Source organism: Protobothrops mucrosquamatus, unplaced genomic scaffold (genome assembly GCF_001527695.2).
Source record: "Protobothrops mucrosquamatus isolate PMUCROS unplaced genomic scaffold, P.Mucros_1.0 scaffold647, whole genome shotgun sequence".
Lineage (NCBI taxonomy): Eukaryota > Metazoa > Chordata > Lepidosauria > Squamata > Viperidae > Protobothrops > Protobothrops mucrosquamatus.
The window spans coordinates 99,309-119,495 of record NW_015386936.1 but is presented as its reverse complement, the minus strand read 5'-3'; the positions used below and the strand labels follow the sequence as shown (position 1 = coordinate 119,495).

At 38.4% G+C, this 20,187-nt stretch overlaps 1 protein-coding gene across 2 annotated transcripts in view; it reads left to right on the top strand.

The window, feature by feature from the left end:
* SNX7 (sorting nexin 7) overlaps positions 1-19,096 on the top strand; it is a 50,564-nt gene extending 31,468 nt beyond the window's left edge. For both annotated transcript variants that reach the window (XM_015817870.1, XM_015817871.1), the window contains exons 7-9: positions 252-338; positions 5,106-5,258; positions 18,557-19,096. In XM_015817870.1, coding sequence (XP_015673356.1) covers positions 252-338; positions 5,106-5,258; positions 18,557-18,640 — 324 coding nt within the window. In that variant the 3' untranslated portion in view covers positions 18,641-19,096. The remainder of the gene's footprint in view (positions 1-251; positions 339-5,105; positions 5,259-18,556) is intronic.
* The last annotated feature ends 1,091 nt before the right edge of the window (positions 19,097-20,187 follow it).

The following is a 20,187-nucleotide window of genomic DNA, read 5'->3' as shown; positions in this document are numbered from 1 at the left end:
CCTTCAGGAGTAAAAAAAAAAAAAGCACAGCTCTTTATGGACCCACTTGTAGCAATGCAACAATATAGCTTTTAGCCTCTCCTGTTAAGTAGACAGAAAATGACATCCAGGAAAACCCAGAAACGTGGTGTTACATATAAGAGAATTATGGGGGAGATCTTTTTCTCCCCAATTTTGACTCGAACACAAGTCAAGAGCTCTCAGATTTACTTGTGCAAAAGTTCTAATGCATGTATTATTTCATATTTCAGGGTGTTTTGAAAAGAAGGGACCAGATCCAAGCAGAACTAGATTTCAAAACTGATGCTATGTATAATAAAAAAGCTGAAAATGGCCTGGTAAGTGTGCAACAACTTAAGATAAAATGACAAAACGTTCTTGCTATCGCTCAAATCTAGATTATACCACAGGTTATTGTTGCTTTCTCCTATGTATTCCCATCATGATCTTTATGAGCTACTCAAGGATTTTGGCAGATTTGTAGGTACATAAGAAAGTCAGCCTTGAATGTTGCCCTACAACTACTAAAAGCTGTACAGAGACAGAATGTGGAGTTGAGTAATGTACGTGTTCTGAAAAAGCAGTTGGCAGAGTCCTCAGCCCACACTCTGGATTGCTTCGGAGGAAAGATTGAAGACCATCTGCTAAATATTCCTCTGCCCACAACATTCTCTGTACTGATAAAATGTGCAGTTATAGGACAGGGTTGGCTTAGACCCTGTCACAAGGCACCCACAGAAATGGCTGCTGCTGTCAAAATGACAAAAACAGCATCATGTTTCAAGCTTTTACAAAGATTTGGTGCATCATCCAACATTGCAGTATATATTAACAAGAGAGTTGGGGACATCATAATATTGGTAAAATCAGTTTAACCCCTTACAAACCTCCACCCTGGATTGTAAGTAGGAGGATTTATTGAGACATGCTATATGATACTATATCTCTAAATGATAATACAGGCAATCCTTGACTTAGGGTCTTTTAATAATCTTTTGAAGTTACAGCAGCTCAGAAAGGGTGCTTTACAGTAAAGCATTTCCAACGTTGTAAAATTGACATGCCAATCACCCCACCCCTGCAGTCATGCGATGGTGATCTGGGTGCTTGATCACCGGTTCACATTTATGACTGCTTGCCAAGTGCCCTGTCATCATCATTTGCAATCTTCTCTGCTGGCTTCCCCAGAAACTCAGTGGGGAAGCTGGCAGGAAGGTTGCAAGCTGCTGCCACCTGCTGAAGGATTTTCCCTCCTCTCCATGCACCAGAGAATGTGGGGATGAAAATCTTTCGTCAGGCTGGGGGGAAAAAAAACCCCTCAGGTCTTCAGGATCTGTTTTGTTTCTCCAGGCCAGTCCGGTAGTTCTCCTCACTCCCCCTTGTCAAAACACACAAGAGGAAGCAGTTTTTCACACGGCAAATTAACTTATAAAATTTTACCCTAAGATATATTGATAGCTACTACCTTGATTGAAAACATTTGAAAAGGAGGCTGGATAGTGCCCAGGTTCGAATCTCGGAAGGGTATGTCTGACTGATGAAAACCAAACAAGGTTAGAAATAGCTATCTCAGTACTCCCTTAATTCTTTGTTAGCATTCCAAATTTTGAAAAACATATATATGTGTGTGTGTGTGTGTGTGTGTGTGTGTATGTATGTATGTATGTATGTATCTGTCGTGGCAAAAATAACTCACCAAGAATTGTAAAGGATCCAAATGATAATGATTGATCCAAAGCTTGCAGGCTATAGTAAGTCACTTACATATAGAAGTGCCAAGAGCAGGAGACACAAGGTCACATAGATCTTATTCAGAAATTGATCAAAGACAGTTCAAACACATACACATACATTGTTTAATTCTTGTAGAAGGCCGCCCAACTCCATAACACCCTGGTCATCGTACAATATTAACAGTAGTAAAAACAAAACAAAAAACGCAGGTACCGTAAAAAAAAGTAATTAGTTCACAGGAAATTCTTTTTCTGCATGTCCTTTTTTATCATTTTTACCTGATATAGAGAGAATTGGTTTACAACTTATAAGGAAGCCAAGATAGATACACGTATCTCTCGCGGTATGAAAACATTAGAAAAATATTTCTGGAAAGGAAACATAGCAAATTCTGATGACCAAGTTGAGCTAGGACCTTCAATGTTATTCCAAAAAGTGGACCTGCATTTATAGCCAGAAGAAACAAGGAAGTGTCGCAGCAAATGTCTTTGAATTTTACTCCACCTCAGGTCATGGACTTTGGATTTATTAGCCACTAACAGCACAGATTGCCATAATAATAAAAAAAAATCCATTCTGAAGGATCTTACAGGAGAGAGGCACAGAGAAAGGCATCTACGAATTTAAAAGAAAAATGCAGCAATGTATAACTATAATGATGTGATTTTGAAACAAATACTAACGCCCCAAAATTGATAAGCTCAATTTGGACAATTGATGTAGAACAGATTAATGTAGAAGAGATACAAAAAAGAAACTCATCTTTGATCATAAACATGTTATTCCAGGATCAGTTGTCATCTACGTTTTTTGCTCAATCTGTAAATTAGAGACATAGGGGCAGTTAAATATAATTGGCATTCCTAACTGGCAAACTATAACCAAGACCTAAGTTATATAATGGGGCCATAGTGGCTCATATAGTTAGGACGCTGAGTCAAAAGACCATTGATAGATTGACACCTCAGCAGTTTGAGACCCGAGAGCAAACTGCGTGATGGAATGAGCTCCCGTCAGCTTATCCTAGCTCAGTGGTGGCGAACCTATGGCACGGGTGCCAGAGGCGGCACTCAGAGCCCTCTCTGTGGGCACGCGCGCCATCACCCCAGTCCTAGGCCTTCAGCTGGGTTTTATAAAACCTTTTCGCTTTAGGCCTCTGCCGCCGTGTACAAAAAAAAAGGTTCAATCAGTCAATTTCAACTTCTCGCAGAAAAAAAAAAGAATTTGCAAAGTTGGAATTGATTGATTGAACTTTTTAGTCCCACCCAGTCTGCTGTTACCACCGCAGCCACGCCCACCCAATGGGCCACATTCACCTGGCACCCGATGATGCATAAGTGGGTTTTGGGTTGCAGTTTGGGCACTCGGTCTCTAAAAGGTTCGCCATCGCTGTTCTAGCTCCTGCCCACCTGTTCGAAAGCATGCAAATGCAAGTAGATAAATAGGTTAAATTTCCCTTCAGAGGGAAAATAACAGGGACATGATAGGAGCCCCCTGGGCAGTGGTGATGTCACCAGATAATCCTAACCCTTACTCCATTTGTAACTTTCCAAAATGAAGATTCTAATCATCCTTTTGTGTTTATTCCAAAAGGGGGGAAAAATCAGTTCTTAAACTTGTATTTAAAAATTTCCTTCTCTAAGGATTGAGGAAACTCACCTGATACTACTAAATTTGTCAATTCAAAGGTTCCTGTTAGTTGAAAATTTCAAGTAAACATGCTAAAATCTCTTCCCTATCACTTTCATTGAAAGAACCTATGCTGGACAAAGGCTAAAACACAATTTTCCCACAAACAAAGATTGTGAAAATATTTGCAAAATTCCTTAGGAAATGAGTATATCAAAACAACAATCTGCATTCAAACATTCATGAACAAATCATTTGCAGAGGAACTAATATCCTCGGGAAAAATGGGATGGAAAGTTCCACAGGAGAAAAGGCTATGCTTGATCCCTCCAGCTGAAATTCCTTAACAGATAAAATCCTCTTCTGCATGAAGCGAGTGGAGTGGACTGTTGGAGTGAGATGGCTCCACAGATACTCTGGTCCATGCCATAAACGTCTTTAAAGGTAATGGTAATCCTATTCAAGGTAATTACCTTGAATAGGATCGAGAAGCAAGCTTGTAACCAATACAGCTCACACAATAGCAGTGTTATATGCATCATCCTAGGGTCCTCCAGAACGGTCCATGCCACTGCATTCTATACTAGCTGTAGCTTCCAAATACTTTTCAAGGGTAGCCCCATATGGAGCACATTGCAGTAATCCAACCAAAGGATAATCAGGGCATGAGTGTCCTTCCTGCAAGGACCATGTAATCTGAAATTCAACAAACAGATACATCACAAGGAGAGACAAATCTAGGCAGGCTAAACAGGGAAGCTATATTTATTTCATTAATTGGCAAGTCCTGCACAAATCGTTTAAATTTTTTAAAGAGTCCTGGTAGAACAGTGGTTAGAATGCAGTCCTGCAGGCTAATTCTGCTGACTGCCAGCAGTTTGGCAGTTTGAGTCTCACCGGCTCAAGGTTGACTCGGCCTTCCATGCTTCCGAGGTCGGTAAAATGAGGACCCAGATTATTGGGGGCAATATGCTGACTCTGTAAACTGCTTAGAGAGGGCTGTAAAGCACTGTGAAGCAGTATATAAGTCTAAGTGCTATTGCTGTTGCTAATAGAACAATCCTCTGGAGCCATTTCTCCCAAGCCAGAAAGAAAGTAGAGGTGCTTAAAGGCCTGGTCATGCAGCTCTTTCAAGTTCCCCAACCCTGATCATGCCCAGAAATTTTTGGACCTCAAAAGACCTCCTTCGGGCCAGATCTTCAAAGAGGAGGAGTAGATCCAAAGGAACACAGTTAAAGAACAATAAATTGCATTGTACAAGAACAAGTAGAGAAGGCAGTTGGGAAGGATGAGATTCTAAAAGAGGCTTCCACCATCATACTGGGAAAAGCTAACTTGCTCAATTTTTGACAGTCCTGTTGCTCTTAAAAGCAAGGAGGCCTGCCAGGAAACAAACAAACAAACTCTACAGGGACTCACTGTTGCCCTTTAGGAACTAAGAGTGCCTCTACAAGAGAAATAACACTCCACTGCAGCTGCAAACAATAGGAGGTAGTCAATAGCAATAGGTAAACAGTCTCGGGAAATCTCGTCAAGCATTACTGATCTGCTTAGTGACAGATCGTTGATAACCTTCTAAGGAACCCCATAGTTTCCTAGAGGAAAATGGGTTGGAGAATAAAGGAGACCCGGTTTCACTCTTGGAACAGAGCAAGATCCTTCTTATGATGCTATTAATGTTCCATTCCTGATGTTGATATTTTTGCCGAACCCCTTAACGTTCGTCCAATGTGTTTGTTTAGTTGCCTGAAGAGATTGGAAAACTTGAAGATAAATTAGAGTGCGCCAATAATGCTCTGCAAGCGGATTGGGAAAGATGGAAGCAAAACCAGCGTCTCGATATGAAATCAGCATTTAGCAATATGGCAGAACATAATCTCCACTATTATGAGCAGGTAAAAGAGCTTTTTAAATCCAATTGTGTGATGTCTCTATATAGTTTGCTTCTAAAAAGAAGCGTTTTAAAAACAGAGCTGTTCCTTTTGCTTTCTTAAATGCACTTCATAGTCAGTTGTATACACACAAACACACACGTGTTGCTTTTAAGTTCTCTATCAACAGAGGGCAGTCTTGATTTAAAAAGCACACCGCATCTTTATTTATATATTTAATTCTTTGCTTGCTTCAAGGAAGCTTCTGGATAGGAGAGTTTTGCTTTCTGGCTCTGTGGAAGAAAAAACTGCCAGATCTAATCAGCAGATTAATCACCTATCACTTTAGATGATGAGTCAGTGGGGCAATTTTGAATCAATAGAGACAAATTTTAATCAGCATTAAAATTAGAAAGTAGCCTGCAGATTCAAGGTAGAGTTGCCATCTGCCTTGCCTTCGTATTATTAAGCTAATCAAGTTTTGTTGGTGCTTTAATCTCACAAAGCAAGATTTCCAAAATACTGAAGGATAAGCAGTTTTCAAGTCAGCAAGGGTAATTAATGAGGGATACACTACTTTGATTTCCTTGAAAGCAATGTTTGCACCGACATTGTACATAAACCAGCAATCTGGGTTATTGGGAACAAGCTACGTGTCAGTGGGACAAACAGCTGCTTTATTCACACTTTCCTGCAAAACCAACCCTTAAACCAGCCAGAAATCAAAAACAGCTTATTATTCTGTACAAGTATAGCCAATATAATGAACAAAGTAAGAAGGGAGTATAGATCAATTTCTAACAGTAACTATCTTAAATGGTCGGCTGTAATTTTCAGGAAAATTACATTATATTCCTAATTATGGATCCAATCCACTAAATTACATTTTACCTATTTGAGTAATTTATTAATCCAGTGTGAAGAGGATTAGCTACTGTTTTTACTAAATGAAACGAAACAAATGACAACCTCTAGCAAAATTTATTGACACCCAGCTTGGTTCAGGCACATTGTTGTTATGCTGCAGGTTTTCTGCCCTACACCATTTACGCTCAGCAGGATTGCTGAGATGCATTTGCCACTCCTTCCCCTAAAGTATGCTTTGCAGCTGGATTGTTTGAACAAATGAACCCTCCACACGACGACTGAACAGCCTTTCGTATTGCAAAGGCACTTAATTCTATAACCCATGTCTTATGGATTTGTTTCTCGTAAAAGAATATTGTTCTTTAACAATACTGTAGCATTTCCTCGCAGTTGAAGTTGTTACCATCGGACACACGCTGAAAGTGCACATCTTTTCACAAGAATGTCAGTTGAAAGGCAGGGATCTGGATAATGAAGAGTGTTTAATTACACTGAGAAATGCATAAGACTGAAAATCTGGTCTTACAGATCAAAATCAAGGCATTTACTCATATCAGAAGGTTTGCTGATCCTTCATATTTCCTCAGTCTGTTCCTGTCCTTGTGTGTCTTCTTAACTGTATATTAGAGAAATGCCCCAAAGGTGTACACAAATGTGGTCTGCTAAAAACTGTTCACAGATTGATGTTTTTTTCCTTTGCAAGAGAAAAGATTTGCAAAAATAAGCATAACCATTTAAGTATCTTCCTGTACTGGTTGTAACTTTCCTAAAATGTTTAGACATTCTCCTGTTTTATAATACTACGATAATGTTGTAAGTGGCCCTTGCCCACCTCTACCACGTATACAGTAATGTAGCTACTCAAGAAAAGCCATCAATTTTGGGCATTGCAACCACTCAGCCCCCATTCAGTTCAGAAACCTAATGAATTCAGGGCAACCGTACATCTGATCACCGCACTGGAAGGACAAATGGGCTCCCATTTCTTCTGATGTTATAATGAACTCTGAGGCGTCTGAAAAATATTGCAATTTCTTATATAGCAATATGAGTATTTTTAAAATAAATTTTTATTTTATTCAGAAAATCAAGGTAAAATCAAGCTCCAAAAAAGAGAGAAATTTTACAAAAACAAAACAGGCGAAACATTAAAACCAAAAGAAAAAAATGTGCATTAATAAAAAGAAACACACACACACATATACATATCACACACACACACACGCACGCACACATATATATGTATGTAAAGCATCCAAACTTTGATCATTTGCCCATGGGGCTGCTGCATTTCAGTATTGTTGTAACTTTAAATGGTCACTAAACAAATGGTTGTAAGTCAAAGACTACCTGTAAGTGCCATCAATTTGATCTGTCATCTGTCTACTATATCATAAAGGCAAAGTAGTTAACAGGTGAACCAACAACACAGTTAAACTTCAGAGCCCTCTTTTAACAATCTATTATTGTGTTTTACTCATAGAAAATCTGCTAAGGCTTCTTATCTACCATAAATCACCACAATTATTGTCTCTGATCTGTCTGGGATCAAATATCCTCATTTGATTATTTAATAGTAAAACATTTCCTTAAGATTTTGATTAAGAACTTTCCCAACCATTGTGTCTTATTCAAGGCACAATTAACCCAAATCATAAACCTCTGTTGTCAATCCAGTTTCCCCAAAATGTCCAGTCCAAATTGTTTTCCAGCTGTAGTGAGTCCATTTCTCAATCACCATCAATCTCCTTAAGGAAGTCCAGTTCATCACTCCTCAATTCTGTTAACTCCAAATTTGTAGAATCCATATCCCTGCACTTTACAAACCAAATTCCTTCTCCTTTAAATCTGTCAGCAGCAATTTAGATTCCAATCCATCTAGTTGTGAGTTTGGTCATAGTTAATTATATCTGGATATCCTCTTTAGGTTGGTCTAAAACCATGGTTATTTTACCAAATGGGGGAAAGGGAGTCTTTTGAGATATTTGAGATGAAATATGGAGTTAATTAAAACAGACCTACTGCAATTAGTGGGAAATTCCAATGTGTCCTATGTAAGTATTATTAAATCTTGTTTTCAGCTGAAATAGATTTCCTATTTTGTTTCATTCCATATTATAGAAAGACTTGTTTAAGTACATAACTAGTCTGAAAAACATCAAACGATGTTTTTGGTACTTTGCTTAGAGCTTAATTAGAAATTCAGCCTGAAAACACTTTATAGAGGAGGCTTGCAAATAAGTTTATAAACATTACTAGCACACATAAAATGGAATTGTACCTGTAACTAAGGGCATTATAATCAAATGCATCAGCATTACCACAGAGACCTGGGAAAACATGCAGCTGTTTTATCTTTTGCAAACAGATGCTGTGTTTGCAGCCCCAGATTCTCCAAAGCATTTGGACTTGAATCTAAATGTTGTACAGCCCTAATAATTCCTCGAAGCTATATTTGCAACCTGTCAACTTGCTCCACGAACTTGAATGACTGATGCCTAATAGGGTAACTTGCATAGTAAGCAATGCTTGGTTAGTCCAATAGGCAGCAACGAGCAAATGTAGGACAAAAAATAAAAATGCTATTATGAATAAAACAGTGAGCATGTTTTTGGTCTTTGCTTATTTATTTTATTGTGTGTTTATGCATATAGACCTAATTTCTGAGCCATTTAATCTGAGAGGAACTAGCACTACAAGAAGAGGCATAATTCAGTTTGCAGGGTGCAGGTTTTATAGCTGCAAAGTGTTTTTATCTCCAGTTCAGGGACTTCAGATAGCAACAGCAGGGAAAAATTGTTCTGAAATTTCAAATCCTGCACAGGACTTCCAGTGAAGAAATGGCAGACAGAAGAGCTAGTGACTGCCGCAGAACGAAAGAGTCAGCAAGTAGATAAAGTCTTTATAATGTCTCTCTGGACAAGGAGAGGACTTGAGATTGCCCATAAGTGCTCCATACAGTTGTTCTTCTCGAAGAGACTGTAAGATAGCAGTCCACAGCAAGTTGGTACATCTGGGAGATGAGGGAATAGACATCTTTGCTCAAACTTTAGGGCAGTTTCAAAAAGACGCTGGATTGCACATTTTTCTAACCACTTTCACGCTGCTTTTCAGTTATTAGGAACCTTTGGCTCAACAAGTTTTACAGCCCTGGTCAGTTTCCTTTCCTGAGCAAAATAGCTGATGATTTGCCTTGAATTCTTAGCAAAAGAAATTTTAAATAAAAGTTTCAGGACTTAAATTCTTTTTCTTTGGAATAAATTAATGAAAAGAAAAAAAAATAGGTATGTTGCTATCTCCGTAACTCACAATGCACCTCTACTTATTAGGACCAAATCAGGGATCCCGAATCCCCTGTCTATGGACCGCCACCAGGCTGCTGCATGCCGGCAACTGGGGCCCTGCATACAAGCAGGATGCAGATAGCTCACAAAACCCTGCCCCCTCTGGTCCATGGAAAAACCTCTCTCCACGGAACCAGTCCCTGGTGCCCAAAAGGTGGGATCCGCTGGATTATTTGACAAGGATATGGAAAGAAAAGATAATCTCTTGTATTTTAAGAGAAAGGGATAAGTGACTAAAAGTGTTTGTATGTGATAAAAGTGGAAGTCATTCCTTTATATATGTCTTTAATATATGCTCATTTCTTTTCTACTTTTCGTACTATTTTTGTCTCCCTGCACTTTTTTCTTTTTCGTTGTTTTAGTTTATATTAGTTTTTATCTTTTTAATTGTGATTTTTAATAAAATTACTATTAAAAAATGAGCCTCGACCCCCTATGGATTGATTACCTTGGGGTAGATGCTTGAAACAAGATAGAATGTTACCCGCCGGACTATGAGTTAGCAGGAAAAAGTGCTTTCCAAGTCCTTTACATTCTCTGTGGAACACTGATTTTTAATTAAATGATATACAGAAGATTCTGTTATCATAAGACTATAGAAAGAGCTATGCTGGATCAGTTCAAAGGACAGTTCAACAGAGCATTTAGTCAGTTAGCTGTCTGGGTAATAATCCCATCTTACTGATATAAACTAGCAACTGGGCTTCAGTCCAGTTCTTTGTATAGGAAAAAAAAGGCTTTGTTACCCTGGAAAAAGGCAGTGATAAATAGAAATAGTTGGGATCATTGTATATAAAAAAGTTGCTTTCTGAAAATATTGATGTTTTGTAATAGCATCAGTGTTCCCGTGAATGGGCAAACCCCCTACAGCAGACATGTCAAACACAAGGCCCGGGGGCCGGATGCTGCCCGCGAAGTGGTTTCATGTGGCCCGCGAAGCCATCCTGGAAACAGTGAGAGAACAGCCCCCGCTGCCTTGGCCCTGACCCAGGCCAGCCGGGAGCCAATGTACAATTTTGTGGTGGGCATCTATGCTGAAACGCATTCAGTCTTAGCTCCACAAGGCTGTCTAGAAACAGCGAGGAACCAGCCCCTGCCGCGTCAGCTCCGCCCCCTGGCTGCATGCTGGGAAGGTGTCACCCTTTGTGAGGAATGAAGAAATGGACCATGCCTTGGTGCTTTCCCCGGTCGCACCCCCTTCTGTCAGAGACCCTCAGATCTGTCCCACTCCTGCCCAGGCCCCCAACAGGCACCCTTGACCCAAACGATGTAGAGCTGGCCATGCCCACCCAGTAGGCCACACCCACCCGGCCCCCCAAGGGCAACCGCAATGCTGATGCGGCCCTCAATGAAATTGAGTTTGACACCCCTGCCCTACAGCTATTTTATTTATTTATTTATATGCCACCCATCTCCCCTAGCCCTCTAGGCATCTTACGGATAGTAAAAAGATAAGTAGAAAAAAAAGCAGTTAATAATGTAAAACTATGCAAAAAGCCAGGAATCAAGAGACAGATGATACAGATATGAGGTCTTCTTACCCCGTCAATCACTTCCAGTGGTGAGCACTCATTAGTATGAAGGAACGAGCTATCATATATGCATTTTCTGCGTCATTCCAAGACCTTTCATTACTGCAGTGTTATCGTGCGTTGAACGGCCAAGTATTGAGAACAGATACAGTGCAAATAAAAGGCTGTGTTGGCATTGTGAACCGTTTCTCACACATGCTGCACCAAGCATCTCTGTCCAAAACAAAAAGAAAAACAGTGGTGAGGATTTTGAATGGGAAGAAAAAAAGATGAATACACAAATACAACTGTCTGACAATCAAAAAGAGTGGTGTGGTTCGTAAAACGGGGCAGCTGATACGGTTTGACTTTAACACATAATCTGTGAGAGGAAAAGATGGGGGTTTACGAGGCATTCCATATCTATATTTAATTCATTGTTTTAATGGACAGTTCATTAGTAATCATGTTATCATGCTTGAAGGGATGTTCTTCCAGAGGAAGCAAAAAGCAGTTTAAGGCTACATAAAATGTTTTTTTGCGTTCGTGTCGGAAGCACCAAGGCGCTTCTCGGTTGCAAGGCTTAACCGGTGACATCACCCTTGCCCGGGGAATACCTTGTTACGGGCTCGTTTCATGTCCCCATTAGTGTGCCCACTGAAGTGGCGTCTATGTATCTATGTGATTACTCGCTTTCAGACTGCTAGATCGGCAGGAGCTGGACTGAATGATGGGAGCTCACCCTGCCACACAGCTGCATTTGGGTCTCAAACGTGGGCTTGCTGATCATCAGCCTAATGTCCCAACCATGAGCCACCGTGCTCCTAATAGTAGTAATAAGTCTTTAAAATACATCTCTCTGTGTATATATGGGTGGAACTCATTTCACTGGAGGACAATGTCACTGCATGAGGAGGTGTCCTGGTACGGGGATTGCCCAGCACCAGGGAGAGGGTAGGCAGGGGGATTTATATGGAAGTCATCCAGTTGTTGTTTTGGGTTACTATAGTATTCCCAGGAGACCGTGCACTCAACTTTAGCCAGTTTATTAAGTCTATTGTAACCCTTTGAGTCACATTAATCCCAATTCCCCCGAAGTATTATCTCAATAAAGATGCAGTAAAAAAGATGATCAGCCTAGATCAGGGGTAGGTAACCTTGGCTCTTTTATGACTCGTGGACTTCAATTCCCAGAATTCCTGAGCCAGCATGGCTCAGCATGGCTGGCTCAGGAATTCTGGGAGTTGAAGTCCACGAGTCATAAAAGAGCCAAGGTTGCCTACCCCTGGCCTAGATCATTTGTCTTTGGGTATGCAAGCAATGCTGATGTTTGCAGCATCAGAATCAATGTCACTTACAAGTAGAAGGTTTTCTCAGCCATTGCATCAAATGCCACTACTAAAAAAAAAAAGCGGCTTAAATTTTATGCTGTAGTCTTTGGGCGTAAGCAAAACCAATTTTCTACCAAGCACGTTCAGTTGCTTGTAAATTCTAGTTCCTCTTATAAATATGTTATATGTTGATTTATTATTGTTGTTCGAATAGTTGCTTGATTGTATACTTTAATGCAGTGTTTCTTAACCTTGGCAAGTTTAAGGTATGTGGACCAACTCCCAGAATGTCCCGATCAGCTGGCTGGCTGAGGAATTCTGGGAATTGAAGTCCACACAGCTTAAACTTGCCAAGGTTGAGAAACACCACTTTAATGAATCAGCTATGCCTATTGGACCTTGGCCAAGCAGATGATTAATTGCAGAAGTTATACTCAGATGTCTGAGAATGAAGCTAGTTAGAGCAGTGAACCTGAGAGAAAGGGGTCTGTTAGCAGTAGTCTCATATTCACTTTGGCAAGAAATAAAATCACTTTTTCTGCTTTATATAGACTCAGAAGCCTTTAAAAGGTGAAAAAAAAACCCTGTTGTTTTTTTTAATTAAGATAAGAAAGTAATGTTTCTGCTGCTCCTCTAGTTTTTAAAGTTGCACGTCAGCATTTTCAAAATTTATGATGGGATCTCTGGCCAGGAATCTCATAACTGCCTTTTCTGCTTTATGAGTTTAAATATTTATGTTGAAGTGATATTATATTTATAGCAGAACCTTGACATCCTTTTCCCTTTTAAAAATCAGCTTAGAAATCTCTTAAAATTTTATGGCTTAAATAAAATGAATAAGGCCACCAGTTTGCCTGGTAAATGTGTTTGTAATCTGCAATTCACCAAGATGAGACATGCCCATCTCTTCCTTAAAGTCTTTCTGGCTGACAAAAGATTTGCACTCAACTTCCTAATTACAACAACTGTTCAGGTTAATAAGCTGAAACAATATGGCATCATAGGAAATTTCCCTTAGGCAGAGAGGTCTTTGTGCCTTCTCATTTCATATAGAAATCCCAATAGCGGTGGGCACCCATTGTGAGAAAAAGATTTAAGACTTCCAAATACAAAATTATTAGTGCTTTGTTCTCATGGAAAAGCATGACACACACACACGTAGTTTAAGTGTATCAAATGAATAAAATGAATAAACAAATGAGTAAAAATAATAGCATTTGTGGGGGGAACTCTAACCTGTGGATAAGCTCAAACATCCATTAGTTTTGTCATGGCCAAACTGCATGAAATCTAGAATAGGTGGTTTTAATAAATGGTGGCATCTTGTAATTTGTACAAAAGAAGGTTACTGTTTTGCCGCTAAAGTACATGACCCAAATATCTGATGTAGTTGTTTTTTGTAGCAAGTAGCTTTAAAAAAGAAGAAGACTATTTTAGTGCTTTTTAATTAGTAACAAAAAGAAGGAAACACAGGGGGAAAAAGGAACATACAAAAAGCGGTTTAACAAAAAAAAGTGAAATAAATCAGAAAAAGAAAACAGTATGTTGTAACGGTAGCAACAATTGTAGCTTTGCAAGCTGATCATCCAGTTTTGGTCTCAGAAAGTCCTTGAGGGTCATCCACATACAATGAAAACACTGCAACTGTGGGAAACATAAGGAGCTATTTCAGTACAGATAGTTCTTGGTTAACAACAGCAATAGGGACTGGAAACTCTGTCACTAAGCAATGCAGTCATAAAGTGTGACATCAGGGGATCACACCAGCTTACAACGGCAGTTCCAGCAGTTCTACTTGCCATTGTCAAGTGAAAAAAATGCATAGTTGTTGTGTGCAATATCATGTGATTGTCATTTGCTACCTCCTACCAGCTCCCCAACTGACTTTGCTTGTTGGAAGCTGATAGCGAAGCTTGCAAATGGCAATCACACCATGAGATACTGCATTGATCATAATTGTAAATTGGTTGCCAAGCGCCACATACAACCGTGTAACTGCGGGGAGACGGCTACAGCCACAACTTCAAAGAGTGGCCATTGGTCTCTTTGTTCAGTGCCATTGTAACTGAACAGTCATTGAATGAATGGTCATTAACTGAGGAACACCTATAATCTAAAGTATCATGTAGGAATGACAAGTACATAGATGAACTGAGCATTAGCTAGATTCAGGGTAGAGCTGACTCAGGAATTCTGGGAGTTGAAGTCCACAAGTCATAAAAGAGCCAAGGTTGCCTACCCCTGAACAACGACATAAGCGATTTGTCACTGACAAAATGTGGGGAGAAGTTTAAAGTCAAAAGCAAGTAATCAGCTCAGCATGGAGGCAAAAGCCTAGCACAACCTTCCTTTAATTTATTTTTAAAAATTACAATTACAAAAATAATTACTACAAACTAAAACTAGAAGAATAAAAACGAAAAAAATGTGAAGAAACGAAAAAGAAATGGAAAAGAAAAAAGAATATAGTAAAGAAAAATAAAAGAAATATATAAAGAAATGACTTCCCCCATTATTACAAATATAAATGATTTTAGTAATGTGTATCACCTCTTAAAATACAACAAATTCTCCTCCCATATCTCATCTCTTACCTTTAATCAAATCATTAAAGCTTCATTGTTTCAGTCCTTATCAGCAAAAGCCCATTAAAGGTTTCTAGAGATAATAACACCTATTTTAACCTTAATCAAATAAGCCTGCTTTATATTTCTTCCTTTTATTTTTAACAATCTTGATCTTTAGTCTTTTAAATAAAAGAACTTGATTTCTTTACATTTTTTTTGTCTCTTATAAAATTCTTCAAAACTTTAAAAAAAAACTCTTTTGTAAATCCAATATATAAAAATTATCCAGGTAAGTTATTTGACTTGTTATTTGCATATCCCTTTTAATTTTAAAGAGATTAGCCAGTTTATTTTGTATATCCATGGTAGCCTCTTTTTCCATATCATTCTTATAACCTGTCATTTTTAAATTTACTTTCCAAGCAGTCTCAATCTTCTCAGGTAAAAAGTGTCCCTCTTCCACAACTTCTTTTAAACACTATCTATAATGACAGACACTCTTAAAATTAATGTCTAGTCCATTGTTCAAAAATATCCTTCAATAAAATATTTTGCTCAGTTCTATATTAAAAGTCAAATTTAAGTGTTCTTCTCCTTTAATTGTAATATTTAGTTCCTTCTAGTTCCGTCTAGTATTCAGCCATCAAAGTCTCATCCTTTGAGGCCTTTTTATTAAGAGAATTTTTAAAAAAGTATTTTCCCATGGGTAGTATTTTTATAATTAATTCCAAAATCTTATTTCAAATCCGTCTCGATCCTTAGTCCATTTGTAATTTTCCAATATCAAGATTCAAATCACCCTTTTTGCTGTTTATTTCAAAAGAAAAAGAATACAAGAAACTTGTGTTTAAAATTTCTTTTGCTAAGGATTAAAGGCAAATCACCAGGTGCTATAAAATTTGTTGAGCCAGATATTCCTATTAACCGAAAAGCAGTTAACAAGCAATTTCTGAAAGTAATTACAAAAAAGTGTGTGAAATGTCCTTAAAGGCACCAATCATGGTGTGAGCGAGATGACTATTCCCTCATCTCCCAGTTCGCTAAACCCATCAGAAACCACTGTCTTGCGGTCTCCTTTCAAGAAGCAACTGTATGGAGCATTTGTGGGTGATTTCAAGTCATCTTCTTGTCCAGAGCGGAGTTATGAAGAGCCAATTTACTCACTGGCTTACTATGGTTGTCCGCTCCATTTTTAGCAGAGCCATCTTCTTAATTTTTTAAACTTATATTCATTTACGTAACCAAATGTGTGTTTGGGAATTCAGATTCTTCTGTAACCTATTTTGTTATTTAAGCTAAGTGCTCTGCTCCAATTGACAAGATACATAATTAGCCACGTGAACATAAATGTAGGTCTCTGAGCCTTGGGCTCCAGGCTTTGCTTCTGGAGAACATCAGCTGTGGAATTCCATTCCTTCTGAGGCAAGCAGCTCTGAAATTCTTTCTTTTCCAGTTCCTTAGCATGAAAAAAGGGCGTTGATAGCAATAGCAATAGCACTTAGACTTACATACTGTTCCACAGTGCTTTATAGCACTCTCTGAGCAGTTTACAATGTTAGCATATTGTCCCCAACAATCTGGGTACTCAATTTACCAACTTTAGAAGAATGGAAGGCTGAGTCAACCTTGAGCCAGTCAAAATCAAACTCCTACCAGTGGGCAGAGTTAGCCTGCAATACTGCATTCTAACCACTGCGCCACCATGGCTCTTGATCCTGAGAAAGAGCCATTAATGTAAACTAACTGGAGAGAATAACATGATACAGAGGTTCCTAATTTATGTATATAACAATAGCAATAGTACTTAGATTTATATACTGCTTCATAGTGCTTTACAGCCATCTCTAAGTGGTTTACAGAGTCAGCATATTGCTCCCAACAATCTGGGTCCTCATTTTATCAACCTTGGAAGGAAGGAAAGAAGGCTGAATCATGGAGAATCGAACAGCCGACAGTCAGCATTATTAGCCTGCAATACTGCTTTCTAACCACTGTGCCACCACCACGGCTCTTATATGACTGGATATGTAATTTGCCATCAATTACTCATGAATTTTTTACAGGTTGCCAGCAGAAGATAACTATGCAAAACTGAAATGGCAGAAGCGTGCCTGAAACTGCACATTGCATTGAAATATTATCTAAACTTATAGGAATGATGGCATCAGTTTCAGCAATGGCAGGTTAACCCTGTAAAACATTTTAGTATTGCAGACAGCTGTGTGTACAAGGCATTGGCAACTATGATAATTATGCCCTAATCCTATCTGGAGCATTAGTGAGGATCATGAAGTATTTAAGAATGTGAGGTGATTTCTTTGCCAGCATAGTAAATATTAGATCTCTGAGCTGAGAGCAATCAAACGTTCCCTTGGCTCACAGTAGTTGTGCTGAGAGGAATAATGTGTTCTCTTGACTTGTTCTATATGAGACCATCCCAGCCCTCAGCAGAATTGTGGCTGTCTTAGAATTTCCCAGCTCAATAGTCTGTTTTTTACAACTGGATGAAATAGAGCCAAATTAAAGCAATAATCATAGTACACTTACAAAATCTTGTTAGTTAATCTAGAATAGTTTACTACCTTATTTGTGCAGGTTAATTATTTCTTAAAGCAGTGCCTCTCCAAGTTTTTTTTCATTATCCAAAATCGATTATCCGAAAGCTCCATTTATCGCTTATCAGAAAATTCTTCTTTAAATATCCCTCTTGTGATTGCATCATGAGTTTGGGTGTCGTTCCCTAAGGAAAAATTACTTTTATCCAATTTTGGATAATTTACTCAGGTTTGGAAAGCACTGCCTTAAAGCATAGCTTTAGTACTTAATATCATACTCAGTAGGGGTGTTTCAAGACCATTCTGTGGTTTTTGGGGGTGAGATCTGGAGTTACAGAAATGAGTTAGCCATTCTGGGTTACTCAAATGTAATCCCTTGCATCTCAGATTATCCCAGATCCCATGCCGTCTTTATCATCTGGCATGGGAAATTGTACCATGTGCCCTTTGGGTTTTAATCTCTCCCCCCCCCCCAAAAAAAAGAGGGAATTGGCAAAAAATATTAGAACGCTGAGAGGATGAAATGGGCCAAAGTTCAGAGAAATCAGTACAGAGGACTCCCATTTTGCCTTACACAAGAGGGGGGTGGAATTTATAGGAAAATAAAGGGTTACAAGGACATGAAGCCTCCCAAATTTTGTACACAAGACAGTCCTGAGGTTTTTCATAGAAAATGTTTGCTGTCATTTGAGAAATGTATATATCATAAAATTTCACTTTATTGTCCAGTTGATAAGGAGAAGCAGCTTGAGGATGGTTTATAGCAGTGATGGCGAACCTTTTAGAGACCGAGTGCCCAAACTGCAACCCAAAACCCACTTATGCATCGTCGGGTGCCGGGTGGGTGTGGCCCATTTGGTGGGCGTGGCTGCAGTGGTAACAGCAGACTGGGTGAGACTAAAAAGTTCAATCAATCAATTCCAACTTTGCAAGATCTTTTTTTTTCCTGCAAAAAGTTGAAATTGACTGATTGAACCTTTTTTTTTTGTACACGGTGGCAGAGGCCTAAAGCGAAAAGGTTTTATAAAACCCAGCTGAAGAGGGCTCTGAGTGCCGCCTCTGGCACCCGTGCCATAGGTTCGCCACCACTGGTTTATAGAATTCCAAAGCTTCCAAGTTAATTTTTTTGTTTCATTTTCTTTTAAAGTGCCTTGCTACCTGGGAGTCCTTCTTGAACACTCAAACTGCAGCAGACATTACCTTGGAAGAAGAATCTGAAGATCAGTCTTGATCGAGGCATCCTTCCGTGAATTGTTCTTCACCAAAGAATTACTTTATATTTGAGATGAAATTCATTTATTGTGTAGAGATATTAAGATTCAAGTGTGGGAGAGTAAGCTTGTTGATATGTCAGGTATTCCATTATCCTGGACTTTATTTGAATCATGGTTTGTGTATGTGTTTTTGGTAGTGGCGGAAGAAAGAGAGAGGCCCAGTTCTGATGTAACATTAACCTCATTTAATACTATGGGGACAAGTTTAGAACTTCAAAGCATGCACTCCTGCCTTCTCTTCCTTTTGATGGAAGTACAGTAACATTAGATTTTTTTCCCTTCAGTTTTTACATTAACTGTAGCTTAATTCTAAACCCAAACCAACAATGAGAAACAAGTCTGTTTCTGAGACAGTGAGTTTCAGTGAATTTAGTTTTACTTAAGTCTATTCAAAATAAACTCAGAGAAAGAAATGAGAGGGAGACATTATGTTTTTTCTTGTAACATTAAACTGCGATAGTAACACCTTACAACTAGGATTTAGCACTAAACTATAGGTTATAACACTTTCTTATAATACTTAACCATGGGTACATCCAAACTGGGCCACTAAGGTGAGAATATGGTTGCCAGCATTTTTCTGGAGATATTTTGTTTTTTTAATACTGTGCAGTTTGAATATAAAATATTTTAAATATGCATTTTAATAATAAAAAAGTTTATTAGGAATTCATTCATTATTATTTATTCTTATAGCTAAGTTCTAACCTGGACATTTTTAAAGTTTCATAATAACATTCAAATGAACTCTTTTATTAGTAATGCATTAGAAGTGACAATGAAATACTCACTGCTGGAAAGAATATGGAAGCTATGAAATGCAGTTTCTACTCCAATTAGTCTGACACGTCTGACACCAGGAAATACATTTCTTAAAGTAGTAAAAAAATTGGCTTCCTGACGGATGTTTATTTAAGGAGCCATTTTTATGTTGTCACAGATACAGAGTTGTTCTTTTCAAAGGAATACCTTGTTCTCCTTTTAAAAGATATTAGTTTATTTTTTATTATTATTTCTTTTAACAATAAGTGATAGTTTTCATTGATTCAGTAGTAAAATATTGGTTTGAAAATACATGAATACTTCAGTAATATAAGTAGTTGTTTATTTTTAGTAAATTACCAATCTGTCTTTGCACTAACAGAATAGAGAAGGACAATCAGTAGTGGAAGATCTGCCAGATCCAAAATGAATGAAAAAGGAGCCATTTTCATTTTCCCTATCTTCTCTATGATTTCCCATACTTCCAAGATTCATTCAAGTAACTCCATTCTCTCTAATGGATGGAAATTAACCTTTACTCCCTCCAAGGTTGGTATAGGTTTGCTATGGCATACTGAGAGAATGAGAATACTTTGATAGATGCAAAGTTTTTATTTGTTTTATGTTATTTTATTATCTATTTATTTATTTATTCAATTTATATGCCACCCATCTTACCTAGAGGTGATTACTCCTGATTCTATTTCAACTTGCACAAATAAGACCACCCATCTGGCCCCCA